This window comes from Anoplolepis gracilipes, unplaced genomic scaffold (genome assembly GCF_047496725.1).
Source record: "Anoplolepis gracilipes unplaced genomic scaffold, ASM4749672v1 Contig18, whole genome shotgun sequence".
Classification (NCBI taxonomy): domain Eukaryota; kingdom Metazoa; phylum Arthropoda; class Insecta; order Hymenoptera; family Formicidae; genus Anoplolepis; species Anoplolepis gracilipes.
The window spans coordinates 374,638-402,398 of record NW_027328669.1 but is presented as its reverse complement, the minus strand read 5'-3'; the positions used below and the strand labels follow the sequence as shown (position 1 = coordinate 402,398).

General features: G+C 33.1%; 4 protein-coding genes across 11 annotated transcripts in view; 2 read left to right on the top strand and 2 right to left on the bottom strand.

Annotated features, from left to right (window-relative positions):
* The first annotated feature begins 199 nt into the window (after window positions 1-199).
* Window positions 200-1,235, top strand: LOC140675759 (uncharacterized). The gene is made up of 2 exons (XM_072910374.1): window positions 200-925; window positions 1,170-1,235. The coding sequence occupies exons 1-2, from the start codon at window positions 200-202 to the stop codon at window positions 1,233-1,235; spliced, it is 792 nt and encodes a 263-aa protein (XP_072766475.1).
* Window positions 1,236-4,630: 3,395 nt separating this feature from the next.
* Window positions 4,631-16,232, top strand: LOC140675726 (uncharacterized). 3 transcript variants are annotated; one of them, XM_072910353.1, is made up of 4 exons: window positions 4,631-4,940; window positions 6,098-6,244; window positions 6,337-6,471; window positions 7,623-7,884. In XM_072910353.1, exons 1-4 carry the CDS (start codon window positions 4,787-4,789, stop codon window positions 7,667-7,669), a joined length of 483 nt encoding a protein of 160 aa, XP_072766454.1. In that variant the 5' UTR covers window positions 4,631-4,786; the 3' UTR covers window positions 7,670-7,884. The 3 variants fall into 3 exon arrangements, with proteins under 3 accessions (XP_072766454.1, XP_072766453.1, XP_072766455.1); XM_072910352.1 differs by lacking the exon at window positions 7,623-7,884 and adding an exon at window positions 16,104-16,232 and having other exon boundaries at window positions 4,648-4,940; XM_072910354.1 differs by lacking the exons at window positions 4,631-4,940; window positions 7,623-7,884 and adding exons at window positions 5,439-5,726; window positions 16,104-16,232.
* Window positions 10,328-11,166, bottom strand: LOC140675725 (BET1 homolog). Its single transcript, XM_072910351.1, has 3 exons — window positions 10,899-11,166; window positions 10,643-10,809; window positions 10,328-10,514 (listed from the first exon to the last, which is right to left on the bottom strand). Exons 1-3 carry the CDS (start codon window positions 10,936-10,938, stop codon window positions 10,359-10,361), a joined length of 363 nt encoding a protein of 120 aa, XP_072766452.1. The 5' UTR covers window positions 10,939-11,166; the 3' UTR covers window positions 10,328-10,358.
* Window positions 16,233-21,768: 5,536 nt separating the features above from the next.
* The window catches only part of LOC140675699 (uncharacterized), a 57,055-nt gene continuing 51,062 nt past the window's right edge, over window positions 21,769-27,761 (bottom strand). For all 6 annotated transcript variants that reach the window (XM_072910320.1, XM_072910318.1, XM_072910321.1 and 3 more), the window contains 3 exons: window positions 26,024-27,279; window positions 23,735-24,338; window positions 21,769-23,521 (listed from right to left, as the gene is read on the bottom strand). In XM_072910320.1, the coding sequence (XP_072766421.1) occupies window positions 23,075-23,521; window positions 23,735-24,338; window positions 26,024-27,279 (2,307 nt within the window). In that variant the 3' untranslated portion in view covers window positions 21,769-23,074. The remainder of the gene's footprint in view (window positions 23,522-23,734; window positions 24,339-26,023; window positions 27,280-27,761) is intronic.

The following is a 27,761-nucleotide window of genomic DNA, read 5'->3' as shown; positions in this document are numbered from 1 at the left end:
GTCAAAAATGGTATGCTCGTGTTGAATGAAACGGAGCACGCGAGAGACAATATCTTTACGAGGGACAATACTTTTGCGAGGAGGCGAGCGGTGTCTGGTGACAATAATCAGGTGTCTGGTTACGCTAAAAAGAAGCTCAGCGCTTTGAATCGTGAATTTTTAAAGTCTTTGGGATTTGTCGTACGAAATAATTGAAAGAATGATTGATATTTTGAACATTGGAAGCGAACCGATTTTTGACGACCGTATAGTAAAGATTGGATATAGCGATGAGATTCGGATACCTATACAGCATCAGGATTTGTACACGTTACCGTACGAAAGCTTCCTTTACGTCGAAGGAAAATTGACGATAAGAAAAAAGGATGAACTAATGATATTGGGAAATAATTGTGTTGCATTCATGTTTGATGAACTTCGATATGAACTCAACGGTATGAAAATTGATCGCAACAGAAACGTTGGAATAACTTGCACGATTAAAAACTACATTTCCCTTACACACAAGAGAAGTAAAATCTTGCACAATGCTGCGTGGAATATAGTTGCAAATAATGGTGGCGATGGTTACTTCAATTTTTGCGTGCCGCTCAACATGTTGCTTGGATTTTGCGAGGATTATAAGCGCGTTGTGATTAACGCTCGTCATGAATTGATTCTAATACGTTCACGCAACGACAACAATTGTCTATGTGGAGCTCAGGCTGCTGAAGCTGAGATTGAATTACACAAAATACAATGGCGTATGCCTCACGTAATATTGAATGAAATTAGTAAACTGTCCTTGCTACGAGCGTTGGAGAGCGGTAGATACTTGAACATGAGTTTCCGCTCGTGGGATCTATACGAATTTCCTTTGCTACACAGTATGACTAAGCATTCGTGGACTGTGAAAACTGCCTCTCAGCTGGAGAAACCGCGATACGTAATCTTTGCACTACAGACTGATAGAAAAAATGTTGCGTCTAAAAATATTACCAAATTCGACGATTGCAAATTGACAAACGTTAAACTCTATCTAAACTCTGATTTTTATCCGTATGATGATTTAAATTTGGATTTTGATAAAAAGAGATACGCTATCCTATTCGACATGTATGCGCGTTTTCGTAAATCTTATTACGGATGTAATAATGATAATGTATTATTTACCATGGCAAAATTTCTAGAGTGCGGTCCTCTCACGGTCATTGAATGCTTGCGACAAAACGAGTCTGTCACAAATGCTACCGTGAACGTAAGAATAGAATTTGAATGTAAGCTAGACGTACCCGCAAATACTACCGCATATTGTCTCATCTTGCACGATCGCATTGTCGAATATAACCTAACCCGTTGACAAATGTTGTCCGCAAAATTACATGAATTAGGAATAATTCCCTCCAATGTTATAACATTATAACATTATAAAACTGGCAATACTCGATGATTGACATTAGTCGTCCGTCGTAGTTCTCGCCAATATCATTTCATTATGGTGCCAACGTTTGTGGATCTGCAAGGATTTATCGTTGGAGGAAAGTTTATCGTGAAAGAAATTACAATTCTGACAAAGGGCTCTGTACTCTCTCATTATATTTTTACGAGTCTTACACCATTCCGTTTGCTCACAAGATCTGAGAGATCTCAAGTTGCATGGTTGATTGGAAAACATCACAATCTGCAATGGGAAGATGGAAACATTCCGTACTACAGGGCCAAACGTTTAATCACTGACGCCGTGACGTTAAAAGATGCATCTTCTCGAGTGTATGTTAAAGGACATGAAAAACGAGAATGGTTGGCAAATTTATTGGAAGACGATGAGAGAATCGGTCTTATTATCGAGATATTGGATAACGACTATGATGACGTTCCTGCTTTAGATAAATTAGATGCTACTCTGCGTTGCGATAGACATGTACGAAATTGTGCTTTACAAAATGTATTTAAATTATTCAATTGGTGGTCGAATCATCATCATAAAGGATCGATCAATCCATATTTATATTAAACTATTGTTACGATACATGTATGTTATTATCTTTTTTTATCCTCTTCTTATAGCATGTATTAGATTACAGTACGTGATGCATTTTTCTATTAGTCTGCATTTTAGCAGACAATGGATGTGGAATATTTGACATCTTTAAACGCGAAAAAAATATCAAAATTCAAGTTATTCATGGTTCGCTTGATGTTGATTGACATTCGTTTGATGTTGATCGACGTTCGTTTGATGTTGATCGACGTTCGTTTGATGTTGATCGACGTTCGTTTGATGTACGATAGTGGTTCGATAGTGGTTCAATAGACGTTTGTTTGATATACGATAGATGTTCATCGCGGTTCGATAGATGTTCGTTTGATGTACGATAGTGGTTCGATAGATGTTTGTTTGATGTATGATAGTAGTTGGATCAATCTGTAGCAAGTATTATATCTCTTAGCCATGTATACATCTGTGTGGTGGATATTACATTTCATGGTGCAGCTGCATCTGGTATTATATTTCAAGTCATGATATTAAGATATTTATTTGATGTATAATAAGGTTTAAACATGTTTAGATCGATGTTGATCAATGTTTAGATTCATGATGATCAATGTTTCAATAGATGTCTGATGCTTATTTGATTGTGTCGCTATTTAATTATAATTATCTGTATGAATGCTGTGTGGAGCGACAGTCCGCGTCAGCTTTTAATTTTTTTATCAGCTATAAAGAGTAAGCATTTGTTGCTAACTCTTTGTCATGCGCATCCCCTACCCATTTTTTCACCGAGACGTTACCTAACTCTCGCTGGAGCTAGCATAAAGTATCTGACTGTGATCCAGTGAGTACACTTGTGGAGTGAATAAAAAAAAGTTTAAAGTTAAACATGTCACAAATTATGGCATTTCTCGACGCGATGTTCGAGACGGGGTACCGTCTTCAGCTTTCCGAAGGGGTTGGCAGGCGAAGTCATCGCCGTGCACTTCGCTGGGTTAAGAATTTGGCTCGCAACCTATTCCGAGCGTTGTTGGATGTACTGTTCGAGGATGTAAGTAGTTTTTATTATTTTTATACGCTTTTTTATAATATATTTATAATATATTTATATTTATATTTATGCGCTTTTATCTTTTACAGTGTTACCAATATCGGTACTACTACATCCCACTTGGTGATGTAAGTAATTTTTATTATGATTATTATTATATACTATACGCTTTTTTTTATTTATAATATATTTATGTTTTTTTTCTTTTACAAGAATATCTATGTTACCACAACCTCATCCCGGGATATATCAACATCGCGCACATGAAAGAGGTGCGTCGGTGGCGGACCTTCAACCGCGAATATGCGGAATATGAGGATTTGTGGGGCGATGGCCTCCGTGCTCGCCTCTTAGGCGGGTTCTTCCCTTACTTGTACGTGGACATTTTCTGTCTCCGCAGATTGTTCAGAGAGGAGCCCCTCGTATTGTAAGTATCTCTATATAATACGGTCAAATTTTAGATATTTTTTAAGGTACTAATAAAAATGTTCATTTTTCTGTTACAGAAGCAGCGAGTTCCCCTTCCGCCTCTCTCCGACTAATTTTTAGTTTTTATTAAATTTTATATTTTTATAATTTTATATTTTATATCTTTTTATATTTTTCAATTTTATATATATTATATTTTATATCTTTTTTATTATATTTTATATATTAGATTTTAGATTTTTTATATTATATCTTTTTATATCTTTTTATATTTTATCTTTTAAATTTTTAAAACACGCACACACACACGCACACACACACACACACACGCACGCACGCACACACACGCACACACACGCGCGCGCGCACACACACACACACACACGCACGCACGCGCACACGCACGCACGCACGCACGCACGCACGCACGCACGCACGCACGCACGCACGCACACACACACACACACACACACACACACACACACACACACACACACATACACACACACACACACACACACACACACACACACACGCACACTATATGTATAAAAATACACATTTTTATGATTAAAAAAATTTTGTTTATGATAAAATATGTGTATTGTGTTTTGCGCCTTCATTATCTATCCCATCTTTCTTCCTCCTCCACTTAGTATTAATTAGATTATATTTAATATATATAATTAGATGTAATAATAATAATATAATATATATAATAATAATATAATAATATAAAAAAAAATTCTCTGCGTTCTCGCGTACGCCTTAGCCTCCGTCTTATCGCGCTCCCGCTATCCTTTTCCCTCAACCTCATTCTTTCTCTCTCACACTATCTTTCTATTGTGCTCTCCTCCTTTTTCCCGCCACATCATGCTCTCATTGTCCTACGCTATGTGCGTAGGACAATGCACATAGCGCTCTCCTTATCCTATACCACGCGTCTCCGTCTACCGCGTTACGAACGCCTATCGCTCCGTCTCCGTCTACCGCGTTACGAACGCCTATTGCTCCGTCTCTCTCTACCGCATTGCGAACGCTTATCGCGCCGTCTCTCTCTATCTATCTGCCTACTCGCGGACCCATCGGTTACGCCACGGATCTCTCTCTCCTCTCCGCAAACTCCTCGCCTACCGACCGCGCCGCGGACCTCTCTCTCCTCTCCGCTGTTCCCTCGCCTACCGACCGCGCCGCGGACCTGCGGCTGTGTCGCGGACCTCTTTCCCTCTCCGCGTACCCCTCGTCTACAAACCGCGTCGCGGACCTACAGCTATGTCGCGGACCTCTCCCCCTCCCCGCGTACCCCTCGTCTACAAACCGCGCCGCGGACCTGCATGACGTCATTCCTTCCGCGCCCGCGGTTCTCCCCGCCCCCGCTCCTCCCTCGAGTACCTGGGTTAGAATCCCTACTATATCACTACTTATATTATTTTCCACATTTCACAGCTAATCCAAAGCTTATGTGCCTTTCGCCCAACAATTTTAAAGGTATATATATTTATATGTATTGTAACGCCCCCCTCCCTTGTTTGCTCGAGGTTTTGACCGGACAGTTCGTCGGGACCAGGGTCCGTGGTTTGAGGGGGGAGAATAGACACTGCGAGCGTGGTTTTGCTGTAAGGTATAATTGTTTATTATATAGGGTATGTACAGAGGTGTGTTTGTGTGCGAGTGTGCGTGCAGGTGAGAGCGTTATATACAGAGTGAATAGATACAGTGAGTGCTTGCGGAGTGTCGGTCGGCGGGCCGCGCGGGTGTCGATGCACGGGTGGGCGCGATTTTTAGCGGCGCGTGCCGGCCCGTTTCTTCGGGCGGTTTTCGTTTTTCCGTCTGCTGCCTGGCGAGTCGCGATTTAATCGCGAGTCCCCCCACCCCGTGAGCTAGGAAAAGGGTTCGCGGGAGATTCGCGGGGAAAGATCGGGCGACGACGAGAACTCTCGTCGGAGGCGGCTCACTCTCCACCCCGAGACTGTGATTGTCTCCCGTATTTTGGAGGACCTGGCTACGAAGGGATGGATTTGCGGCAGTGGCGATCGTCGAGAACACTCGACCGAAGCGGAGTACTCTCCACTCCCGCTCGCTCCTGCTACGATTTATAGAGGAAGAGTCGTGGAAGGTGTCGAGAACTCTCGACAGTGGTGGAGTACGCTCCACCGCGGGTGCTTCCGTGATTCGTTTCGGGATGCTGGGATGTTCTCTGAGGCGAGATCCGTCTCGGAGAACCGGATTCGGAGATCTGGTCTGGAGCGTGGATGCTGTGCGGGTTTTATACCGGTATGGCTTCCCCTTCTCGCTCGAGGTTCGTCTCCGGGCTCGGCTGCTGGAGCTCGGTTCTTCGGCGGGCTCCGATCTCGTCTCGCGCTCGAGCGTTTTCGGCGTCGGTCGGTCGATGCCCGAGCGGGACTTAATCTCGGGCGCGCCGAGGTTTATCCGTTGCGGGTGTTTATGTTTGCGTTAAAAAAGGGCGTCCTGCGCCTCCGTTTGTGCCCGGTCGGTGTTCGCCGGGCAGCGGACTTCCGACGGTCGGACGGTCGGGAACTTAGTAACGGGGCGCCTCGTTACAGTATTATTTAATATCAAGTTTTTATGATCTAAATTGTGTGTAAAAAAACTATGCTGAGTAACTTTTAAACTGTTTGTTGCAGATAACGCAGCCAATTCTGGCATTCAAATCAGCGATTTACTTCCATTGCTAAAAAATACGCAGGTCCATATATCAAAAACTCAAAATGTTTCCATCCCTTCATCCTCAGCCATATCAATGCCTGAAAATGATGGAGAAGATCAAGCAGGTAAATTAATAACCTAACTTAACCTAACAAACTATCTTAATAATATTATATTCAAAATGAAATAAAATTAACATAGACGTTTTATTCTATAGTTAAATATCTGGATGGGGAATATCTGGAGAAACAATCAGAAAATAAAAAAGATGAGGATGAAAGGATGGAAAACAATGTTGAAAATGACAATGAAGAACAACAAATATCTCTACATAATTCTGCAGCATGTTGCAGTAAGTATCAGGCTACGATTTCACTTTACATTTGTTGATACATGTATCAAGTGAATAGTGATTGGCTGTATCAGATAAAAAGTTAGAATCTTGTTAGACTGTAGAAATTCTCTATTTGAAAACTAATCGCAACATTTGACAATGTTGGCAAACGTTAAGTAAAATCGTATCCTTATTAATGTTCCTGTCTACAAAACGTAAAAACATTTGTCGCGCAGCAAAAAGCAACTCAGTAACCAATCAACAGGTTGTTTTTCTAGCGTCGATTGGTTATTGTGTCACTTTTTTCCGCATGGTGTTTCTGCATCTTTTAAAGTTTTTAAGTCTTAAGAAATTTTAACACTTATACTTATATATATATATATATATATATATATATAGTTGGACCTCTTATCCTACGACCCTTTTATGCTACGAAACCTCTTATCCTACGACAAAAAATCCTCTCATGCTACGACCGCGAAAGGAGAATTATACCCTCACTTTCAAATTTTTGTCATAGGATCAGAGGTTTAAGGGGAAGATTCCGGACCGAAAATATCGTAGGATAAGAGGTCCGACTGTATATTGAAATATCGCTTAAACCGCAAAATTACCCAAACAATATCGCCTAAATTGGCGCCTATCGCAAAATCAAAATTTAGAGCGTAAAGTCGCTTTTCATATCGCCTAAATTGCGATTAATCGCTCAAGTTGGCAACACTGCGTATAAACATCATTGCATTTCAAGAGAGACGAAGACGACATTATTGTCTTTCATTGTCTCTCCTTAGCAAGCGGTGCTGCCAACTGAATTTCTTACAATTAGCTGCACTTGCACTTTAGGTACAGATACAATATTCTATTCGGTAATATTTTGCCTCAAAGAAGTTATATTTCTTTATAAAACTTTTTTTGTTACATTCCTTGTAAAGTTTATTACCCCGCTAAAGAGCCGGATTTTGCTTTTTGGCTTTTAAAAAATTTATAATAATTACAATCGGTGCACATGGTCTATATACTTCATTCACGATCAGTATACCTTATTCATGTCAACTTTATGAAATTTTATTTTAAGCCTTTTTTCCAAAAAAATCTCTCTTTAGCGGACTGCGAGCAATCCTCCTGAATAAGAATATCAATGTTAAATATGATTCTTTCTTAATTTATAGCCGAAATATGGTCGAAAAGAATTTGTAGTTCCGAAGTCTCCGCATGAGATCTCCACCGTGTCGCCTGCCGACCCTTAACTTCTGATATAATCCCAATAAGGGATACCAATGGCTGCGTTCAGCAGAGAAAGCAAATCAGTGAGCGCTTAGTGATTCTTTATTGTGATTGGTTCTTGCATTTAGATCTTTGTTGGATCCAAGTGCAGAAACCAATCACGGTAAAGAATCACTAAGCGCTCACTGATTTGCTTCTCTGCTGAACGCAGCCAATAAGAATACAAAACATGAAATATAACCTATAAGAATAATCTATAATTAAGATGTAAAAAAAAACATTAGAAATGACTAAAAAGATGTCCTTAGAAAATTTTTTAGAAACTAAAAAGATGTCTTAAAGACTACCGAAAATGTCTAGATTTATTGTTAGTCATTTTTAGTCATCATATGGATAGGCATATCAGTGACATAAACGGGGTCATGAGCCTACTTTTAGTCATCTTTTTGTCACCTATATCCTCTTTACTAAAAGATGTCTTTGACTAAAATATGTCACGTTTTAGCCACCTTTTAGACGACTTTTTGCTCTCTGGGATGTTTTTCGAAAAATTTACAGAAGTTTACGTTATATTTGAATAAATTTCACTAATATTTGACAAGGATTGAGAATCTTTCTTAGTCATCATTCGCTTTGCTTCCCGTCTCTCAGCCTGAGATTTTGCATTTCTTTCTCGTTTATTACGTTTTGATACTCCTCTTCTTCTTCAATTGATCGAACTATCTTTCTTCAAGGTACAATTATTACATAAATAATTTCAATTAAAAACAGTAATAATAAATTTTTAATACACGTTGCAGAAATATATAAATTAATTTTAATTAATTAAAAATTATAAAGAATTAAATTTTTAATATTTAAAATTTAACTTGTAAATAATAAATAACAAAGTAATTAAAATAATTAAAAAGTCAGTTTAATATCACGATATAAACACAAAATATATTTATGTACTATCAAGTTTAATAATGACTTATATAGTAATTCTATTTAATTTTAATTCCGTTTACAATTAATATAATATTAATTTAATATAATTTCAAATTTATTTAATATTAAGTCAATATCAAATTAATTTAATATAAAAATAACTCAATTTAATATTAATTAGCTCAAAATTAATTTTATATACTATTTACTTTAAATCAATGCAAAACTTTAGAATCAAAACTTTATAACAAAAACATAAATCTTTTTGATATAAATGCTATTGAACTATACTTACGAAATAAATCTATATAAAACGACGTTTTCAAAACATATACAACAAACTACCTTGCAATCCTCAATTGATATTTAAACTAAATTTAGCTCAAAATGCGTTTCTGAAAATACATATTTCCCAATTTAACAAAACAACGTTTTATATTATTTTATTACTATTATTAAAAAATTATATTACTATATCAATTATTGATTAACTATATCAATACTATTAACTATACCGATATTATAACTATACCAATATATCTGTGGCAACTGATAAAGCAACTTTTTCGAAATTAAAATTAATGAAAACTTATCTCAGAAATACAATAATTCCATGTATTGTAGATCAGGCCTAATATCTGCGCAGATACATAACGACATCATTAAAATAGAAAATATATTTAAACCATACATTTTTATTTATTTTCAATTTGTTTTTCTAAATAAAATTGAATCATGGAATCTTGAATCTATATTAAAAATATTTTTTAAAATCTTAAATTATTAAAAAAAATAGACACTCCGAATTTCTCAAACTACTTCAACTAAATTACTCTAACTTTAACTCTGCTTTTAAACACACTCCACATACTGATGCATATATAACACATATTTTAAGCAAAAAAAAATTTGTAGAAACAAAAACATTTTTTAGAAATAAAATTAAGTTGTCATTTGTTTTTTAATAATAATCCATACAAAAGCAACAGATTGTCACTTTACTTTGAATTATTATTATTATATTTCTTCCAACTAATCAATGAAGAAAACAACAAATTACTAAACCTAATAGTACGTATCTGTACAGACTAATTATTTGTTTATCTGTTAACTAATATTGCACATTATCCAAACTAATAAATATTAAGCATGTTTATAAATTTTAGCTGTAATTTGTACATATTTTAATATGTATATGTGTAACATATATATACATGTGTAAACATAAGATTTATAAAAAGTAAATGATTGCCTTGATGTACTATTGCTCTCGATTATAAAAGATCAATATTTTCGACTTGCAATATCAAGTCAAACACAGGCTCTATATTAAGCATATCAAATTTCTTAGTAGCAATCGAATTTGATTGGCTTTTATTTTCAAAACTAACAAATCAACATCATATGTTGACAAGATGATAACTCAGTAGTTGTTCTACTGAACAATGGCAATTGACAAAACTTGTTAAATAAGAATTGTGCAAACCTTAAAAAAAATAGGAATTATAATAAATTTCTGAAAAAATAGTATTTATTCCCAATATATATTGCCCAATATATGAATTGCTATAGGTATGGAATGATTAATATATATTTTTATACAAATATGACAATGCAATCTTAATAAAATGAATAAACTTTTTCGTATAATTCACAAAGATTTAAGTCAGCTATGTAACTTACTTAAAATTGCCAATTTTGACATAATTACATTTTATATACATTTTATCCTCTAGATATTTTATGTACAATCATTTAAATTTTAAAACTATCCACAATATGAAAAATACTGCTATAGAAAAAAGAAACAAATATAGGATGTAGTAATTATGGCCCGCTTTTGCTAGACGTAAAACACGTGCTACAGAACCTGTTAAGGAACCACTCGTCCTTTCAAAATCATCATCCTAAAATAAACTTTATCTTTTAGATTAAATTAACAAGCTAAGGGATAATAGGCAAATAGGAGGAAAATTAAAGATTAAATTTAAAAAGAGATTGTGTATATGCATCTTGAAAAAGTCAATCAACCAACCATGCTTCTCAACATTTTGTCTTGATATTTTACTTCAGTACCAATGTCGATAGACAAAGATTTTAAAGCATGAATTTTATCTTTTAACTCTTCCGTCATTCTTTCATTGTCGTCCTCCACGGCATTGTAAGCAGATGTACTTGGTAATGATTCATAGCCATAACCTCCTAAAAAAATAATTGTGTAAAATAATTTTTATCTACATATCTTTATCTATATATTTGCGTTAGATAACTAAAAGAAAACTAAAGCTTACCCGAATGAGAACGTCGCATATTGTTAGCAATCTTAATCATCAATGTAATAATCCTAATTATATAAAAATATATAACTTTTTATCTTTATTTTTTCGTTTTCTTCCAGTAGGATTTAAATGTCATTTAGGTAACTAAAAAATGCCCTGTATTTGGTAGAAATTGACAATTTCTTTCACATATCGGTTATTATATGTAAATACGTGTAAATAATATTGAGAACCACGTCTGTGTGAAAATTACTTCGACCAAAAGTAACTGAAAGTGACAGACCAACTATGAATTGATATTAAGCCTCGTCTACAATGGCCGTAGAACGTAAGGTCGCAAGCAAATTGACCAATGACAGTCAAGCATTTTCGAAAATTTGCTTGCGACCTTACGTTCTACGGCTATTGTAAACGAGGCTTTAGAGGAACGTCTATAATAAGTGTAGTAAGCCTTAAGCCGTAAGGAATTAAGGGTCGATAGGAGGCACTGTGGAAGCTCCGTAAAGTTAGCCGAACCACTTTGATTTTTTTATAATTAAAATTAACTAATCGTTTGATCATCGATTATTCATGATTGGTCATCCAATTAAAACGTTTGGTCATTTATCGTTTTTTTTTTAATTAAATAATTAAAATTTCGAACTAAAGTTAGCCGAACATTTTTATTTTTCGTCCAATCAAGTTAAACAAGAGTTTATTCGATGCAGAATCGTTAGGTCATCACGAATAAATTCTTTACAACGTTTGGTCATCCACAGTTTATCCGAAAAATGAAAAAAATCATGTGCGGTAAAATGACGGGCGACGTATAGTGACATGGACATGCGCTGCGGTCACGCGCGCATGCGTTTTAGTAACTTACACAAAATTTTAAATAAATCCTTTTTAATTTTAATAAACACTTTTTATGTTGTTATGCAAGTTGCAAACCCATGTGGAATCGTATATGCATTGCAAAGTACATGCTTAGATGGGAATGCGAGGCGAAGCCCCGTCCCCATAAAAAAATATAACAAAACTTGAGAGCGTAGAAACTACCAACTGACAGTACTGTGTGGAAGTTTCAATGTAAAATTTTAATTCAACCTATGTCCGAATTCTTACATTATATTTATAATTTTTTATTCATAATCTTACAAAATAAATACTGAATGCATCGATACACGATTCATTGAGCCATTTGCCTAACAGCGCTTCAGTCAAATAGCATTTGCTTAGGAAAATAGCATTGAAACTTCCACATAGTACTGTCAGCCTTGGTAGTTTCTACGCTCTCAAGTTTTGTTATATTTTTTTATGGGGGCGAAGCCCCGTCCCCTTATGCATTCCCATCTAAGCATGTACTTTGCAATGTATATACGATTCCACATGGGTTTGCAACTTGCATAGCAACATAAAAAGTATTTATTAAAATTATAAAAGATTTATTTAAAATTTTGTGTAAGTTACTAAAACGCATGCGCGCGTGACCGCAGCGCACGTCCATGTCACTATACGTCGCCCGTCGTCATTTTACCCACAGACATCTATAGATGTCTGTGATTTTACCGCACATGATTTTTTTCATTTTTCGGATAAACTATGGATGACCAAACGTTGTAAAGAATTTATTTGTGATGACCTAACGATTCTGCATCGAATAAGCTCTTGTTTAACTCGATTGGACGAAAAATAAAAATGTTCGGCTAACTTTAGTTCGAAATTTTAATTATTTAATTAAAAAAAACGATAAATGACCAAACGTTTTAATTGAATGACCAATCATGAACAAACGATGACCAAACGATTAGTTAATTTTAATTATAAAAAAATCAAAGTCGTTTGGCTAACTTTACGGAGGTCACTGTGGAGACTCCTATCGGCCGGCTGCAAACTACTGTTTCGCAAAAACAGTATTACAGCCAAAATACAAAGAGAATCTTAATAAAATTGTGATATTTGTAATCAGCAGGATATTTCGCAGGTCGCTATAGAGCGATTTTTTGAGAAAAAGATCGAAATAAAATTTCCAAAAATGTGCTGCTGATCGCGAGTTACCGCGGTCAGGTGTAGCTGCGCCTTGAATTTGAAATCAATTTATTATAAATTTTTTAGAATCAAAAATGCAAAATCTGGCTCTATCGCGACCTGCGTTATTATATAAAGAATATATAAAAAAAGTTTCACGAAGAAATATAACTTCTTTATGAGCTAAATATTGTAGAAGCGGATATCGCTATCTGCACCTAAGGTACAGCTAATAGAAATCATGTTGGCAGCATCGCGTGAGACAAGATAGAAAAGGATCACGCTATCCTTGTTCTTCTAACATATCGGTCAAAATACGGTCTGAAAATGGTCTCTCGTGGCAGAAAGCAGTAATGTAACAAAGCTAATGGGCGCCCACTTTTTGTGAAATTTATATTTGCATATGTACATATATATATATATATGTCCAAGTGTAGTTAAAATTATATATACGATAAAATATTGTTCGATGATGATGAATAATAACAATAGAATAATTGCTAACAAAGTAAACTAACATATAGTATGTAGAATACGGGAGCCTGTTAGACTTGGCATTTTATTGCTTTTTCGCTATCAATATTTTATTATATATGTCATTTGCACGATGCGACCTATGATTTCGCAAGAACAATATTACGGTTAAAATATATAAAGAGTCATAATAAAATCGTGATATTTGTAATTTTTATTTATATTGGTCAATGATATCCTGAATCGCTTGGGAAGTAGTGGCGCGAAAAATTTTGTTAGATAAGCGTTAAAAGGGGTTTTTAATGGGTACGAATTCCACATAACCCCTCCGGAACGGCCGATGGGGTATGCATAAAGCATTTTTCTCTCAAAAAAAAAAGGTAATGTATTGTACTCAATAATATATTTGTATATATATTTTATTCATAAATATTTTAACGCTATTAGTGGAGTAAATATTGACACACAATATCATTATAATCAAAAGTAAATGTGAAATATAGGTTTTATTTTTGTCTTTTTATCGTGCAGATAATATATAAAGTATATTGATAGTGAAAAAGCAGTAAATTGCCAAGTCTAATAGGGGCCTTTGTTTTATGTATTGTATATTAATTCATTTTGTTACTTATTATCCTACTCTTACTATTTATCATCATACAATATTTTATCGTACATGTAATTTTAACTACAATTTGGACAGATATATACAGGTATTTACATATGTAAATATAAAATTTACAAAAACTGGGCGCCCGTTAGTCTTGTTGCATTACTGCTTTCTGCTATGAAAGGCCAGAAAGGATTTCAGGCCGTATCTCGGTAATCCGATATGCTTGAGCAGAAACAAGAACAGCGCGATTGCGCGATCCTTTTCTATTTTATATGTGTCCGCGCGAGCAATACAGTGGTGTTTGTACGTATACGTACACACACCTATACATGAAACTCACATTTTTAAGCGTTGGCAATCTTGAAACCAGAGTTTCGCATTGCCACCGCGCGGTCTCCAATATCAATTCGGAGTTTGCTCGTCGGTCCTGTCGACCCTTAACCAATCACATTCGATTATTCGTTTCACATTCAACTGTGATTAGTCAATTCCTTCATTTCATCGGGAGTAACGGAAATGAACAAATCCCAGTTCCTACTGCTTAGACCGGGTCTACAATAGATGTAGTAAGTCTTAAGTCATAAGAAATGAACCAATCATATTCATTATTCTTCTCTAAAGTCAATTGTAATTGGTTCATTTCCTACAGTTTAAGGCTTACTATATCTATTGTAGACCCGGCCATAAGCCTCGTCTACAATGACCGTAGAACGTAAGGTCGCAAGCAAATTGACCAATGACAGTCAAGCATTTTCGAAAACGATTAGTTAATTTTAATTATAAAAAAATCAAAGTGGTTCGGCTAACTTTACGAAGCTGGTCCTGTCGACTCTTAAAAAGATGATTTTTATTATTATAAGTTTCTATGTATCATTCAAAAGATTGGTATGTAGAAAAGTTGATTTTTATTATTATCAGATTTATGCAATTCAATAGAATGATATATAGAATTCAAAAGATTTATAAATCTTACATATATGTACAATTAATTAACTTAAGCCATAAGGGCCGCCGCACACACTTTTACATAACGCATAATGCATGTACATAAGGAATTCGATTGGTTGAATTCCTTATGCATGTGTTTATAGACCAATCAGTTTCCTTATATATATGCCTTATGCGTTATGTAAAAGTGTGTGAGGCGGCCCTTAAGCCCGTATCAGACTACGCATGAAAATTGAAGATTGAAGATTAAAGATTAGAATTCGACTAATCAGAACAAAAGGAATTAAAATTGTTTTGTCCTGATTGGTCAAATTTCAATCTTCAATCTTTAATCTCAATCTTTAATGCGTAGTCTGATACGGGCTTTAAACTTAAAGCATAAGCGAATGGACCAATCACGGTCGAAACCTTAAATAGCCATTAGGCGCGTTCGGGGAGACGCTATTAGCGCTAACAGCGTCATGCTATCTTTGTTCAACTTTTAATGAGTAACAAAGATAGAATGACACTGTTAGCGCTAATAGTGTCTCCCCGAACGCGACCATTTTAAAACGTCAGCAGCGCTGAAAATTCCGTACGGTTCCGTATGTTTCTGACCTAACCCTGCTAAATAAATGCTCCATCTATATGTCTATGGTAAAATCACAGACTTTTATCCTATAACTAGACCGCTAACTTCCTTATATATTAGACCTAAAAAGTGATCCCAAAAAATATATATAACATTAGTAGAATAGAGAAAAGAAGGGGATAGATATATAGGGCGCGTTCGAGGAGACGCTATTAGCGCTAACAGCATCGTTCTATCTTTGTTCAACTTTTAATGAGTAACAAAGACAGAACGACACTGTTAGCGCTAATAGTATCTCCCCGAACGCGCTCATAATATGGCTACTATAGAAAACTCGTGTGTGAGTGATATTGCTTTAAATTCAACCAATCAGCGTGACTGTCATCCTACTAATGATGACGCATGCGCATAAGTTTGTATATACTTTTCGATGTTATGTACTTTGCCGGAGTTAGCAGTCTAGTTGTATATAGAAGTCTGTGGGTAAAATCGGTCCATAGACTTATTAGAATAGACTGCTTATGAGGTGGAAAAACGGTAGTGGGGGTATCCATCACTGAGAAAAGGATAACTGTCGTTAATATGAGTTTCTATCTCTTTCTAGTGGACGTGACTTACGTAGCAAAGCATGCGCACTGTATGGAACGCACTCACATCACAACACACATACTATAACACTCTCTGACACCGTTTGGTCGTAAAATGTACAACTGCTAAAAAATTATGAAATAATAAAAAGGAATTGTATATAACATATAAAATGATTTGGTCCAAATTTATTTATTCGAAATATATTTAAATATTTATAAAGAAACATATATATATATACGTTTCTTATAAATATATATATATATATATACGTTTCTTTATAAATATTAATGCAAAATAATAAAAGAATACATTTTCTTATAAATAAAAGTATTAGTTTACACTTTTTTGTTTTTTGGTCACAATTTGGTTAAAATATAAATACGTTTGTGCAACAGTTAGAAAACATATTTTCTTATAAACTTCAATAATATATTATTTTACGCTTTTTATAATATTTGATAAAATATACAATAAAACAAAAATAAGATATACTTATAACTTATAATAGTAAAATAAAAAAGAAGACTAATAATAAAGTCTATTGACCCTTGAATAAAACTAATTTTGTATTTTTCGATCTTATACGAATTGTAATATTTTCTAATGAATTTGTTTCATGATGTATATCATCATTTTTATCTGACAAACATAAAGTTTGATCTTTTAAAGTATTATTTTGATTTAAATCTTTTAGAGTATCATTTTGGTTTAAATCTTTTAAAATATTTTCTTCTTGTAACAGGAGTGTGTCATCTTTTGGTATGTAATTGGTTGTTAATGGTATGCTAATATCAATATGCGTTAAAAGTTTTTTATAAGCGCTTTTAAATTGTTTAGCCGTAGGATTATTATTAAATTCACCGCAACGTCTAATACAAGAAAAAAAACGTTTTTAGATGATCTTGTGATAATTTATAGGTAAGTAAAAACGTAATCTTTTCCTCTAATAAATCTTTTGCTAATAGTACAACGTTTTTTAGATTAATAATAAATCCAAAAAATGGAACTTTTCTACTAGTTTGTAAAATGTTAATATTATTTATTTTTAGATTTTCAATATATGTAATATACGAATGTACTTTTTCTTTTATTTCTTCAAAATTTGTATTTGTTATACCTTGTTTAGATGGGTTTTTATTGTATAAATTTTTTGAATTGAGCAAATCAAAAATGTCATTAAATATTTGACAAAATCGGCTAGTACCAAACGCACCAGTAAACTGAGAAAGCTTTAAATCTTGTTCACAAAATTGTAATACTTTAGACGTACTAGAACTTAATGTTTGAGCTGCAAGATTAACTTTTATTTTCTCATTTCGAAAATCAATATGTCTTTTACGTAATTTGGTTGCAGCGTGTAAACCTTGTTCATCTTGAAATTTAACTAATTCACAAATATATTGCCAATTAATAACATTTCCTTGATCGTCTGTAATTAAATAATCCGCAAGCACATTGCGTATTAACTTAAGCATATGACGTGCATCCAACATAACATATAGATTTTTTTCTGTATAAGGATTCTGAATATATGTCTTTGAGTTGTTTTCGAAAAGATTAACTCCAAAATTCCTAATCATTGAAATATTTGAAGATGCGCCATCGAACGTTATATTTCTGACATCTATATTCAAGTCGTATAAAAGATGTAAATGTTATCTAGAATGTTTTTTTTCCAAACCTGTTAAACTATTTATTAAGTAATACACGATTGGTATTTTAAAACTTTGATTTATACACATTAACATAAAAACAAAAGCATTTGATGCTTGTAACATATTATTATTGTTTTTTAAATTGTTAGTATTCTGTATGCCTAAATCTATGTATCCATGAAATTCTTTTCCATCCCGTTCGACATGTTTACGTATTGCCATTTCATCTAAAGTTAAATTAAAATAAAGTTTCTTATTTTTCGGCTTTTGTTATTAGACGATTCACCATACTTAATGCTTCTTGCGAAATTCCAGGTTTATAACAAACTGATAAGAGCCATTTACGCAAAGATGATGAATGCGGTAATCTTTTCAAGAAATAATTTCGTACATATAAATATGCACTTGGTGAATAAAAATAAAGCGTTAAAACAAAGTTCCTTAACTCAGATGGAAACTTCTTACTTTTTTTTTTTATCAACTCCTCCAATAAATGATCAACATGGGGCGGGAGAATACTCTAAAAAAGATTTAAAAAATAAAAACGATAAACATATTTCATTTTTAAAACACACAAAAAATAAAGTATAATTTAATGATCAAAGTTCGAAGTGCAGATCAATATATTCACGAATTAATTAAACTCAAGATTAACAAGATTTACTACTCGCTGGTCTCAAAATACAAAAGATCAGATGTATTGATTTTCAAAAAATGAAAAAATGATAGTAAGTGCAGGTCCAATATTAAGTTCTAGTATACCTAAAATTCTATATTTACTTCTATATCTAAAATATATTTATTGTAGTAAATCCTAGAAGTGCTCACATTTTGAGCTTTGATATATTTATAATATACCAAAAATACTGATATAGTATATATGTGATAGACATAATTTAATGTAAATAATTTAAGTTTTTACTTTTAACATTTTTTCTGCTTGATTCGATAATAACTGCTTTTCTTGAAGTGTGTTTAATAAATTTTTTATAGTATTTTCTTGCTTTTTTATTCTTTTCATTCTACGGGATGTAGTATCTTTGTATGTCCTTGCAGCTTTAACAAAGTGCAAAAATTTCTCCCAACTTGATGATGTAAAATTACTGTGATGTAAAATCATTCTTTGAGAGCCATTCTGTTTGATTCTTTATAGTTACTTTAAACTTTTTACGTAAAAATATGAAGGATTCTTTTTTCCTGAAATCAAATTGTACAATAAAAATTTTATAAAAGAGCAGCATAAAACACAATAAAAAAAGATATTATTTTACCTTTTTTTTGACACTTTATTACTTGTATCCCCCTCAGGATTCGCTTCATCTCTGTAAATACAAATAAAATAGTTATAAATAAATAATAAAGTTCTATTTCAAAATTTTTTAAAATGTAATATATACAAGGTATATATATTTAAAAACGATTACTCTTTTAATACATACACCTTGTATATATTGCATTTAGAGAAATTACAGCTTTACATTATTTGTTAAATCTTTGAATACTTTTATTGCTTAGAAAATGTCGTTATTTAATAAGCAAAAGAATATTGATAAGGAATTATCAAAATATGCAATGCATTTTATTAAATTACTCACTCTAAAAATTCTGATAGTTGTATATCATCTATATCATCATTTATATCATCTGCTTGTGAATTCCTAAAATAGAATAAAAGAATTTTATATATATATACAGACCATACATACACACATACACCTTTATACATACATATATATATATATATATATATATATATATATATATATATATACAGGGTGTCCCGAAATGATCGGGAAATATTTTAATGGCAGGTTCTTTAGAACATTTTAAAACGAAAAGTTTAATACAAAAATGTCGAGGCTACAATAGTTTTCAAATTAGAAAGGTTTAAAGATCACAAATAACAGGACTAGAATTCCGCGCGCTCAGGTACAGCAAAATAAGAAGTGATAAAAGTGCTTCTATGAATTTATCTAATTTATCTAATTTTTTTATCATTTGTTATTTTGCCGTACCTGAGTGCGTAAAATCTTAGCCCTACCATTCGTAAAATATAATCGCTTCCAGTTTGAAAACTATTGTAGCCTCGACATTTTTGTATTAAATTTTTCGCCTTAAAATGTTTTAAAGAACCTACCATTAAAATATTTACCGGTCATTTCGGAACACCCTGTATATATATATATATATATATATATATATATATATATTTATATATAAGGATTTATTTAAAATTAAAAAAGATTTATTTAAAATTTTGTATAAGTTACTAAAACGCATGCGCGCGTGACCGTAGCGCACGTCCATGTCACTATACGTCGCCCGTCGTCATTTTACCGCACATAATTTTTTTCATTTTTCGGATAAACTATGGATCACCAAAAGTTGTAAAGAATTTATTCGCGACGACCTAACGATTCTGCATCGAATAAGCTCTTGTTTAACTCGATTAGACGAAAAATAAAAATGTTCGGCTAACTTTAGTTCGAAATTTTAATTATTTAATTAAAAAAAACGATGAATGACCAAACGTTTTAATTGGATGACCAATCATCACCAAACGATGACCAAACGATTAGTTAATTTTAATTATAAAAAAATCAATATGGTTCGGCTAACTGTACGGAGCTCGGAAATGCCTATATATACCAGCATAAAAATGGACATTCAAAATGGCTGCTTATGGGCGCTAAAATTGAATGGCTTTTCGGAGATGCTGGAAGAACAAAGTTTTAAATATAAATATGAAATATACTTAATATTTTTAACTCAATTTAAATCAACTCAATAAGATTAAATTGAAATATATAATTTTATTATGCAACAAATAAAATAATATATATTAATAATATTTAAATTTTAACACATTGTTTACTGTCCTTTAAATAGTATATCTAAATAAAACATTAAATTCTTGTTATTATATTGATAACAATTATTAACCGATGAAATGTTATCCCATAATTTCGCGCTGTTGTTATGCCACAGACTTAACAATGTATTATAATTTTATTTCACTATTTTTTTTTAGAATTAATAATTGTGCAAAATAATACGCGCATGCGTGTTTCTCTAACAACAGACGATGCTAATAAGCGTCAAAAAAGTAGACACTCAAGATGGCGGCTTCCGTCAGCGATTTGACTAGCCCCCACCACCGATACATTCCCTCCTGTTTCTTTTGGACGGGATCCGATAGCGCACAATGCTAATTGGCCAATGAACATTAGAACCTTCTGATTGGCTAACCGTGCTGGTTACCCTAGGCATCGGTCAATATGTATGGTTGTATGCTATCGGGATGTACTAACGAGACCCTCTCTTTCTTTTTACTCTTTGATGAAATCCTTATAATAAGAGACTGGACAAGAAAAGGTCACTTTTGATCGGTCCGCCATTTTTTATCCGTTATCGGTAATTTTTAAATCTATTAATTACATTAATTTTAAATTGTAACACAATTTTAAAAAAGTAAACGTTTCAAAGTTGTTTTTAAGACCCGTTGGCAATATGTACTTATTACATACATAATAAAGATGATCTATATAATTCCTTCTTAATTATTATTTTTAGAATATTGAACAGCAATTTTTACTCTTCAAATCTTTCTTTTTACGCAAAAATATATCGAACGAGTGTACTTTTATCAAAATTTAAGATAAAAAAAGGGTCAAACTAAATATTTACACAAAAATGTGATTATGTACCTAGTGCTTAATTGTTCTTTTTAGAATATCAAACAATTTTTACTTTTTAGACTTTTCTTTTTATGCAAAAATACATATTAAACGAATTTTTTTTATTTCAATTGAAGAGCGGACTAACTAATATTTACTGAAAAGTAATATCTTTAGTATTTAATTATTCTTTTTACAGAACATCAAGTGAGTTTTTTACTTTTCAACTTTTCGAAAATATCAAATAAGTATATTTTATCAACATTTAAGGTAAACTGGTCAAACTTACTTTAGAAAAGCATTTTTATAACAAGATATTAAACATATTATATTATGAACATTGGTATTTAGAATCATTATGTTCCAGTTTATTATCAATAGTGTTACATGTTAAATATAAAGGCACAACAAACAATAAGGAGTACTTTTCACTACTTTCTAGATTTTTAGGAGAAGTCATCAAGTTTCATACACTACTTTACATTGTAGTATGCAGATAATTATATCATACTAACAATCGTTATAGAATTATTTTCAGAAATATAGAAAACCACGATAACGTTAACCTAAATCTTTGATCTCTCGAACTTAAATAATTACATCTATTCACAACCTTATAAGAAAACCGTTCAATGTATTTGTCCTTTTCTCATGAATACGCAATTGATTAATATTTGTGTTGACAATTCGTTCGCCATTCGATTAAATAAATTCATATTATTATCCAGGTACGCATATAAAGTTCTCGATATGAAAACTGACAAGTACAAAAACATAATTTTCTTCATAAATTTTTCGAAATTTTTGCTTCGAAGCATACTATCTCTATCTATACAATTTTCACTATTTAATATTTTTTCTACTACAACAAAGAACAGTAGTAAGTACATTTGATGTTGCTCGCAAATGAAAATACCGTAAATCGTTGAATCATAAAGCATCATGTTGCTGTAACATACACCTATTACATGTATCACCAAGTAATATTTTTTTTCATATGAGCATCGGTATAAGATTATTCTATCAACGGTTTGATCCCAAGGAGTAATACAAGATTAGGCCTGTGTGTATTATACTAAAAAATTCGTATCATCATGATCGTTTGTTTTGGAATGTTTAATGCCACAGGATAAAAAAAGAATTGCTTGATTGTTAATGTGTTCTGTATCAGCTGGGTATTGAATAGTTTGTACTTTCATACCCTGTCTAAGAAAAGAATTGTGTTCTCTGATGATGTGTTACATAATCAAAATTATATCAAATTTACAAAAGATATGAAAATTTCATCAAACATTTGTCCAACACAGTATCTACAATAGTTATATTAAAATTATTACTACAAACTAAAATACAAGATTTCCTATAACATTACCCTGAATAGATATATACATTGTTGAGCATGGTAAATTATATTACAATTCCATTGAGACGAATCGATCATTGGAAAAAAACCTTTCAATGTAGTGTCATATTTTTTCAATGTATCAATTTAAAAAAATATAAACAATTATATACGAAAAAAAGTTACATTTAAATGCAGTTCTGTTTATACTACAGTTTGCCTGCCCTAATTATTATCACTATTATGTGTCAAATAACGTGCGTGAAGAGAAAGCTCATGATGGATGGAGAGAAGAAGAATCACTATCGAATTATTTGGCGGAATACTTCGATGTGTTTAAAGAAACACTGGACGAATGAAGACGCCGTGACGGCGCCGGGCTAACCGGAGCCGACGGAGATGGTCCAGTAGGCGTCGTTGGCTTAGAACCTCTTCTGCTTCGCCTTAGAGTCGAGTACGGACTGGTACCTCGATTAACGTGTTCATGAGCGTAAAGTAGCACTCCGATGTCCCGGTTACCCGCTTCAAGAGCGATCTTTAGAGCCGAGCTGCCGTCAACGTCGATAATAGACGAATCACAGTCCGGATGTGCGAGGAGCAATCTTACGATGTCAGTATGGCCATGTTCCGCTGCACACATCAGGGCAGTGCTACCATCTTCGTCCTGGATATTAACCGCCGCTCCAGCATCTAATAGCAACTGTGTCATATCTTTACGTCCGTGCGATACCGCTAGCATCAACGCAGTTTGCCCATGCTAATTAAAAATAAGAAAATTATTTATAAGAATATTTGAGGAACCATATATAATAATATTTGAACAATCAATATTACCAATATTACCAATATTATCAATATTATCAATATTATTAATATTATAATACTAGAAAAATATATATTTAAAAATAATAAAATTTTCTTATATTTAGAATAAAATTTTCCTAAGTAATAGTTATAAATAAAACTTTACCAATTTTGCACGAATGTTGACATCAGCAAGTTGGAATAATCTATTCGCCACAGAAGCATGTGTGGAATTCCTAACTTCTGCCAAAGCAGCCAACATCACAGCTGTATAACCAGCCACATTGGCTTTGTTGATATCGCAGACCTTTGAGTCTAACAATATAGATACTACGTCGAAATTACCATGAGAAACTGCATAATGCATTGCTGTGTTACCACTAGTATCTGTCATGTTGACAATGTATTCTAGCAGAGTACTGGAACATTCTTCGAATCGATCCAAATAATCCTCCACATCTAATGGATTTGCACTAGATGTACTGGATATCTTGAACCATTCTTGTTGTATAATATTAGTAGCGTTTTTGAGCTGATGAGAAATATTCCTACTAGGTGATTTCTTGATACTGTCATTGAGCACTTTCATGGCAGCTTGCATCTCTTTTGAGGGCTCGACTTTCTTCCTTGGTTTATCCTGAATTGGTTGAAACAAAGTTGATTCTGGTAGTTCGGATTTTTCCTCATTATCCGCTTCCTTCTCCACACTACACATTTCTTTTGATGCGATTGTTTCATGTTTGTTTTTCTCAGTTTGTAATTGCTGAATGCTAAAAATTAAAAAAAACTTTCTTTTATGTCTATTAAAAAAAAATGACATACATTTACACATAGATGTGACTTATTTGATCATATAAAACTATTTTTAAATTTATTTTCTCTGATAATCCTTGGAATTTTTTTACAAAAAAAAATTGCTAATTTTAATTATTACTATAATTTACTACTGCTGTAATTTAATAATTGATGCAATCAAAAGAATATTGAAAATCAAATTAAAAATCTTAAAAGTTATGAAAGCTATAAAAAAGTTATATATGTAAATTATATATATAGTAATTATAGCTATTAATGTCAAAATGTAACACATCAAGGTATCAAAAACTCAATGCAATATCTTGTAAGAAAATTAACGATAAAAACATTAACCACTATAAAAATTAGATTATAGTGGGGAAATGTGTTACCCCACGGTCGAATAAGGTAAAATATCAACGAGTTCGAGATCGCTGAACGAACGGGACGCGTTGCACTGTGACGGCGACGGTGGTTGCTGTTGCTGCTGCTGTGGCAGCATCGATCTGTCAAGATCGAGGACGCGCTCACTTGTTCACCATAACAAGACCCTCAATGCGACGCGAAACACACACCGATCTGATATTCGTGAGAGAATAACTTGATACTCGATGACGCACACAGAGCACGCGCGCGAGAACAAACTTACATCAAAAAGGACAACAAACCGGCACGAAATACTACGTCACATCACATATACGATTCTATTATTCGCAATCCTCTTACCGCCCCTTTTACCGAGAAACATCCCTACAGCAATCGACCGCGGAAATAACAGATGGCGTGGATCGTAATCAAGCGGGAAGGGTGAATCGGATTTCAAAATATCTTGTTTATTTACAACCTTGAGCTTAAAAAATGACTGATGTACGTAATACAGGGTGAGAAAAAAATATGAAAATCTTGAAAAATCTTGAAAAATATGTTTTACAGAAAAAAAATCTAATAAGACAAGATCGAAAAAGGATCTGGCCATCTAAGACAAAATCTATTCGTTTTTTTTATTTATTTCATATTTTATATTAAAAAATATCATAATAAATTTTAAAATATCTCAAAAAATTCTTAACTAAAAGAAGTTTTATTATAGTGTTTTGAAAAGCTCTCGAGGTAAGCCACAAGAATATGCAATTAAAAATAGTGTTCCACTTAAATAAATTGAAGATGATATTTGCGTGACCTTCAAACGACTACTTCAAGGTCAAATCATAATGACATCATCTTATCCTTCTCAAAACTATAAAACTTTTGTCAGAAACATTTTTCTGTAAAACTTGTATTTTTCGAGATTTTTCAAGGTTTCGATACTTTTCTTTTCACCCTGTATATTTTGAAGAGTAAAAGTTTAATTATAAATATAAATTTGTATATAGACAATCTCAAAGTATAATTTTCTGCAAGTAAATATATTTATAATGTTCATTTATAAAGAAAGCCTTATATAGATTAATTATAAAATATGGTAAATTAATTTATTTTATTTAATTCAATATTTGTATAGAATAATTTAAATATATGTATTTTAGGGACTTTTATTTTTATCAGATTTAAAATAATATTATGATAAACATATTAAATCTTTATTTTTATACACAAGTGTTTTTAATTTTTAAGTTTTTAATTTAATAAAAGAAAAAAGAAATAATCCCAAATTACTAACCGATTACTACTGTCGTATTGCTCCTTGTTGTCCGTATCGTATCTTATCACGCCAGCGGCCGGTATCTTCGTGTACGTATCTTGTCGCTTGAACTGCTTCCTGTGATCACTAGAAGTGTTCAAGGAAATATGAGACGGTCTCGGAATCCTGGATACCATATTGCTATTCTGATGGTTTAAACTGTTCTCTGCGTTATTTGCAATCTGCTTTGCTAAACTCTTGATCATCTCCTTGCAATTATCGCAATAGTTAGCTGCGCAAGAGATCGAGATATGCGGTCTGACAGAGTCACCAACTGATACGTCAACGAACTTCTTTTTCGTCGTCGAGGTGCCGAAATCTCGGTATTTCGGCATGAGGCCGAAAGTGTCAGTGCCTCGAGTGACAGTCTTTATCAAGTCATCTACCGTTACCGCCACAGATTTGTTGGCTCTCGTCCTGATCCTCGCCGTCCTGATGTCACCATAATTGAATGAGCGACTCCTCGAGTTCATCGAGTTTAGCGACACTGGTGGCTGTATCGCCACCAGATCTGGTCCGACACTTACACTCTTAGTGAAGGGATTGAGGTTGACTTCCACCCCGATTTCCGTCATTATCGGCTTGGCGGTTACGCTCACATGTGAACGCATTCTAAACAATTCAGTCACCTGGACCGCATAATCTCGCTTGTCGAGTTTGAATGTTTCTGGGATGCATTGAACGCTCTTAGAAGAAGTGTTTTTCACCAAGTTACTCTTGTAACTCCTCAGAGCGTCTTCTACGAGCAGTGTAGTATCCTCGTTCGTCAAGATATCCTTCATACTCAAACTCGTCGTTGTACTACAAGAACGTGTTTTCATTTCTTTCTTCGTTTCTGGTGGGATGTCTTCGATTAAGAAATGACTACATTGAAGAACCCTGGGTCTAGTCTCTGTGTTGATACCAAAATCACGCATTTTCTTCGCAGTTTTGCGGTTAATTAAATCGTTCTCGTTAAATGATATCGATTCCATATGAAAGGGAGCCTTCATCATATGCCTCTTGCGCATTTGTGGCAGAATATCCTCCAACATCAATTGACTGCGAGACAGATTGGACTTCCAATTATAATGCTGGGAGTCGCAAAAATTTGTGAAACTCGATGACGTTTCGTCTTCCAACATGGTGCTTTCATTTTGAATTTCAGGCATGATCTCCTCGATTTGTAATTGACTCTTCTGCAAAGATGGTTTGATTGGCGTGCTCGTTATCATTCCGAAGTCTCTGGTTCGAACCTGTTTGCAATAAAAAAGTATCATGTGCGATTAATTATTAACTCAATTAGTTATGCGTTTTATTCTTTATTCTTGACTAAACACTTGAAAAATGAGTCATAAGTTTTGAACCTATGTATATAGTCATCTCCATTTAAGGCTACTGAGTCGTAATAACATTAATGATTTTTGTTAAGTATAGTTAAAGATTCTATTAATTTACAAAAAGATTTGAAAATTTATTTGAAAATAACCAATTGTTCTCATCATATAAACTTAATTATGTATTAGATAACTATTATTTTTATAAAACAATCAATAAGAAATTAGAAATATCAATACAAAATTTTATTTAACATAGGAGTAAATTAAAAGAATAAATAAAACATGAAAATTTAAATTATAATTAACCTATGAAAATTAATATAACGCATTAACATCATGCGGTCAAAAAGATTTTTCCAAAACTTAATATTAACCGATATACCAGTGCAATTATTACA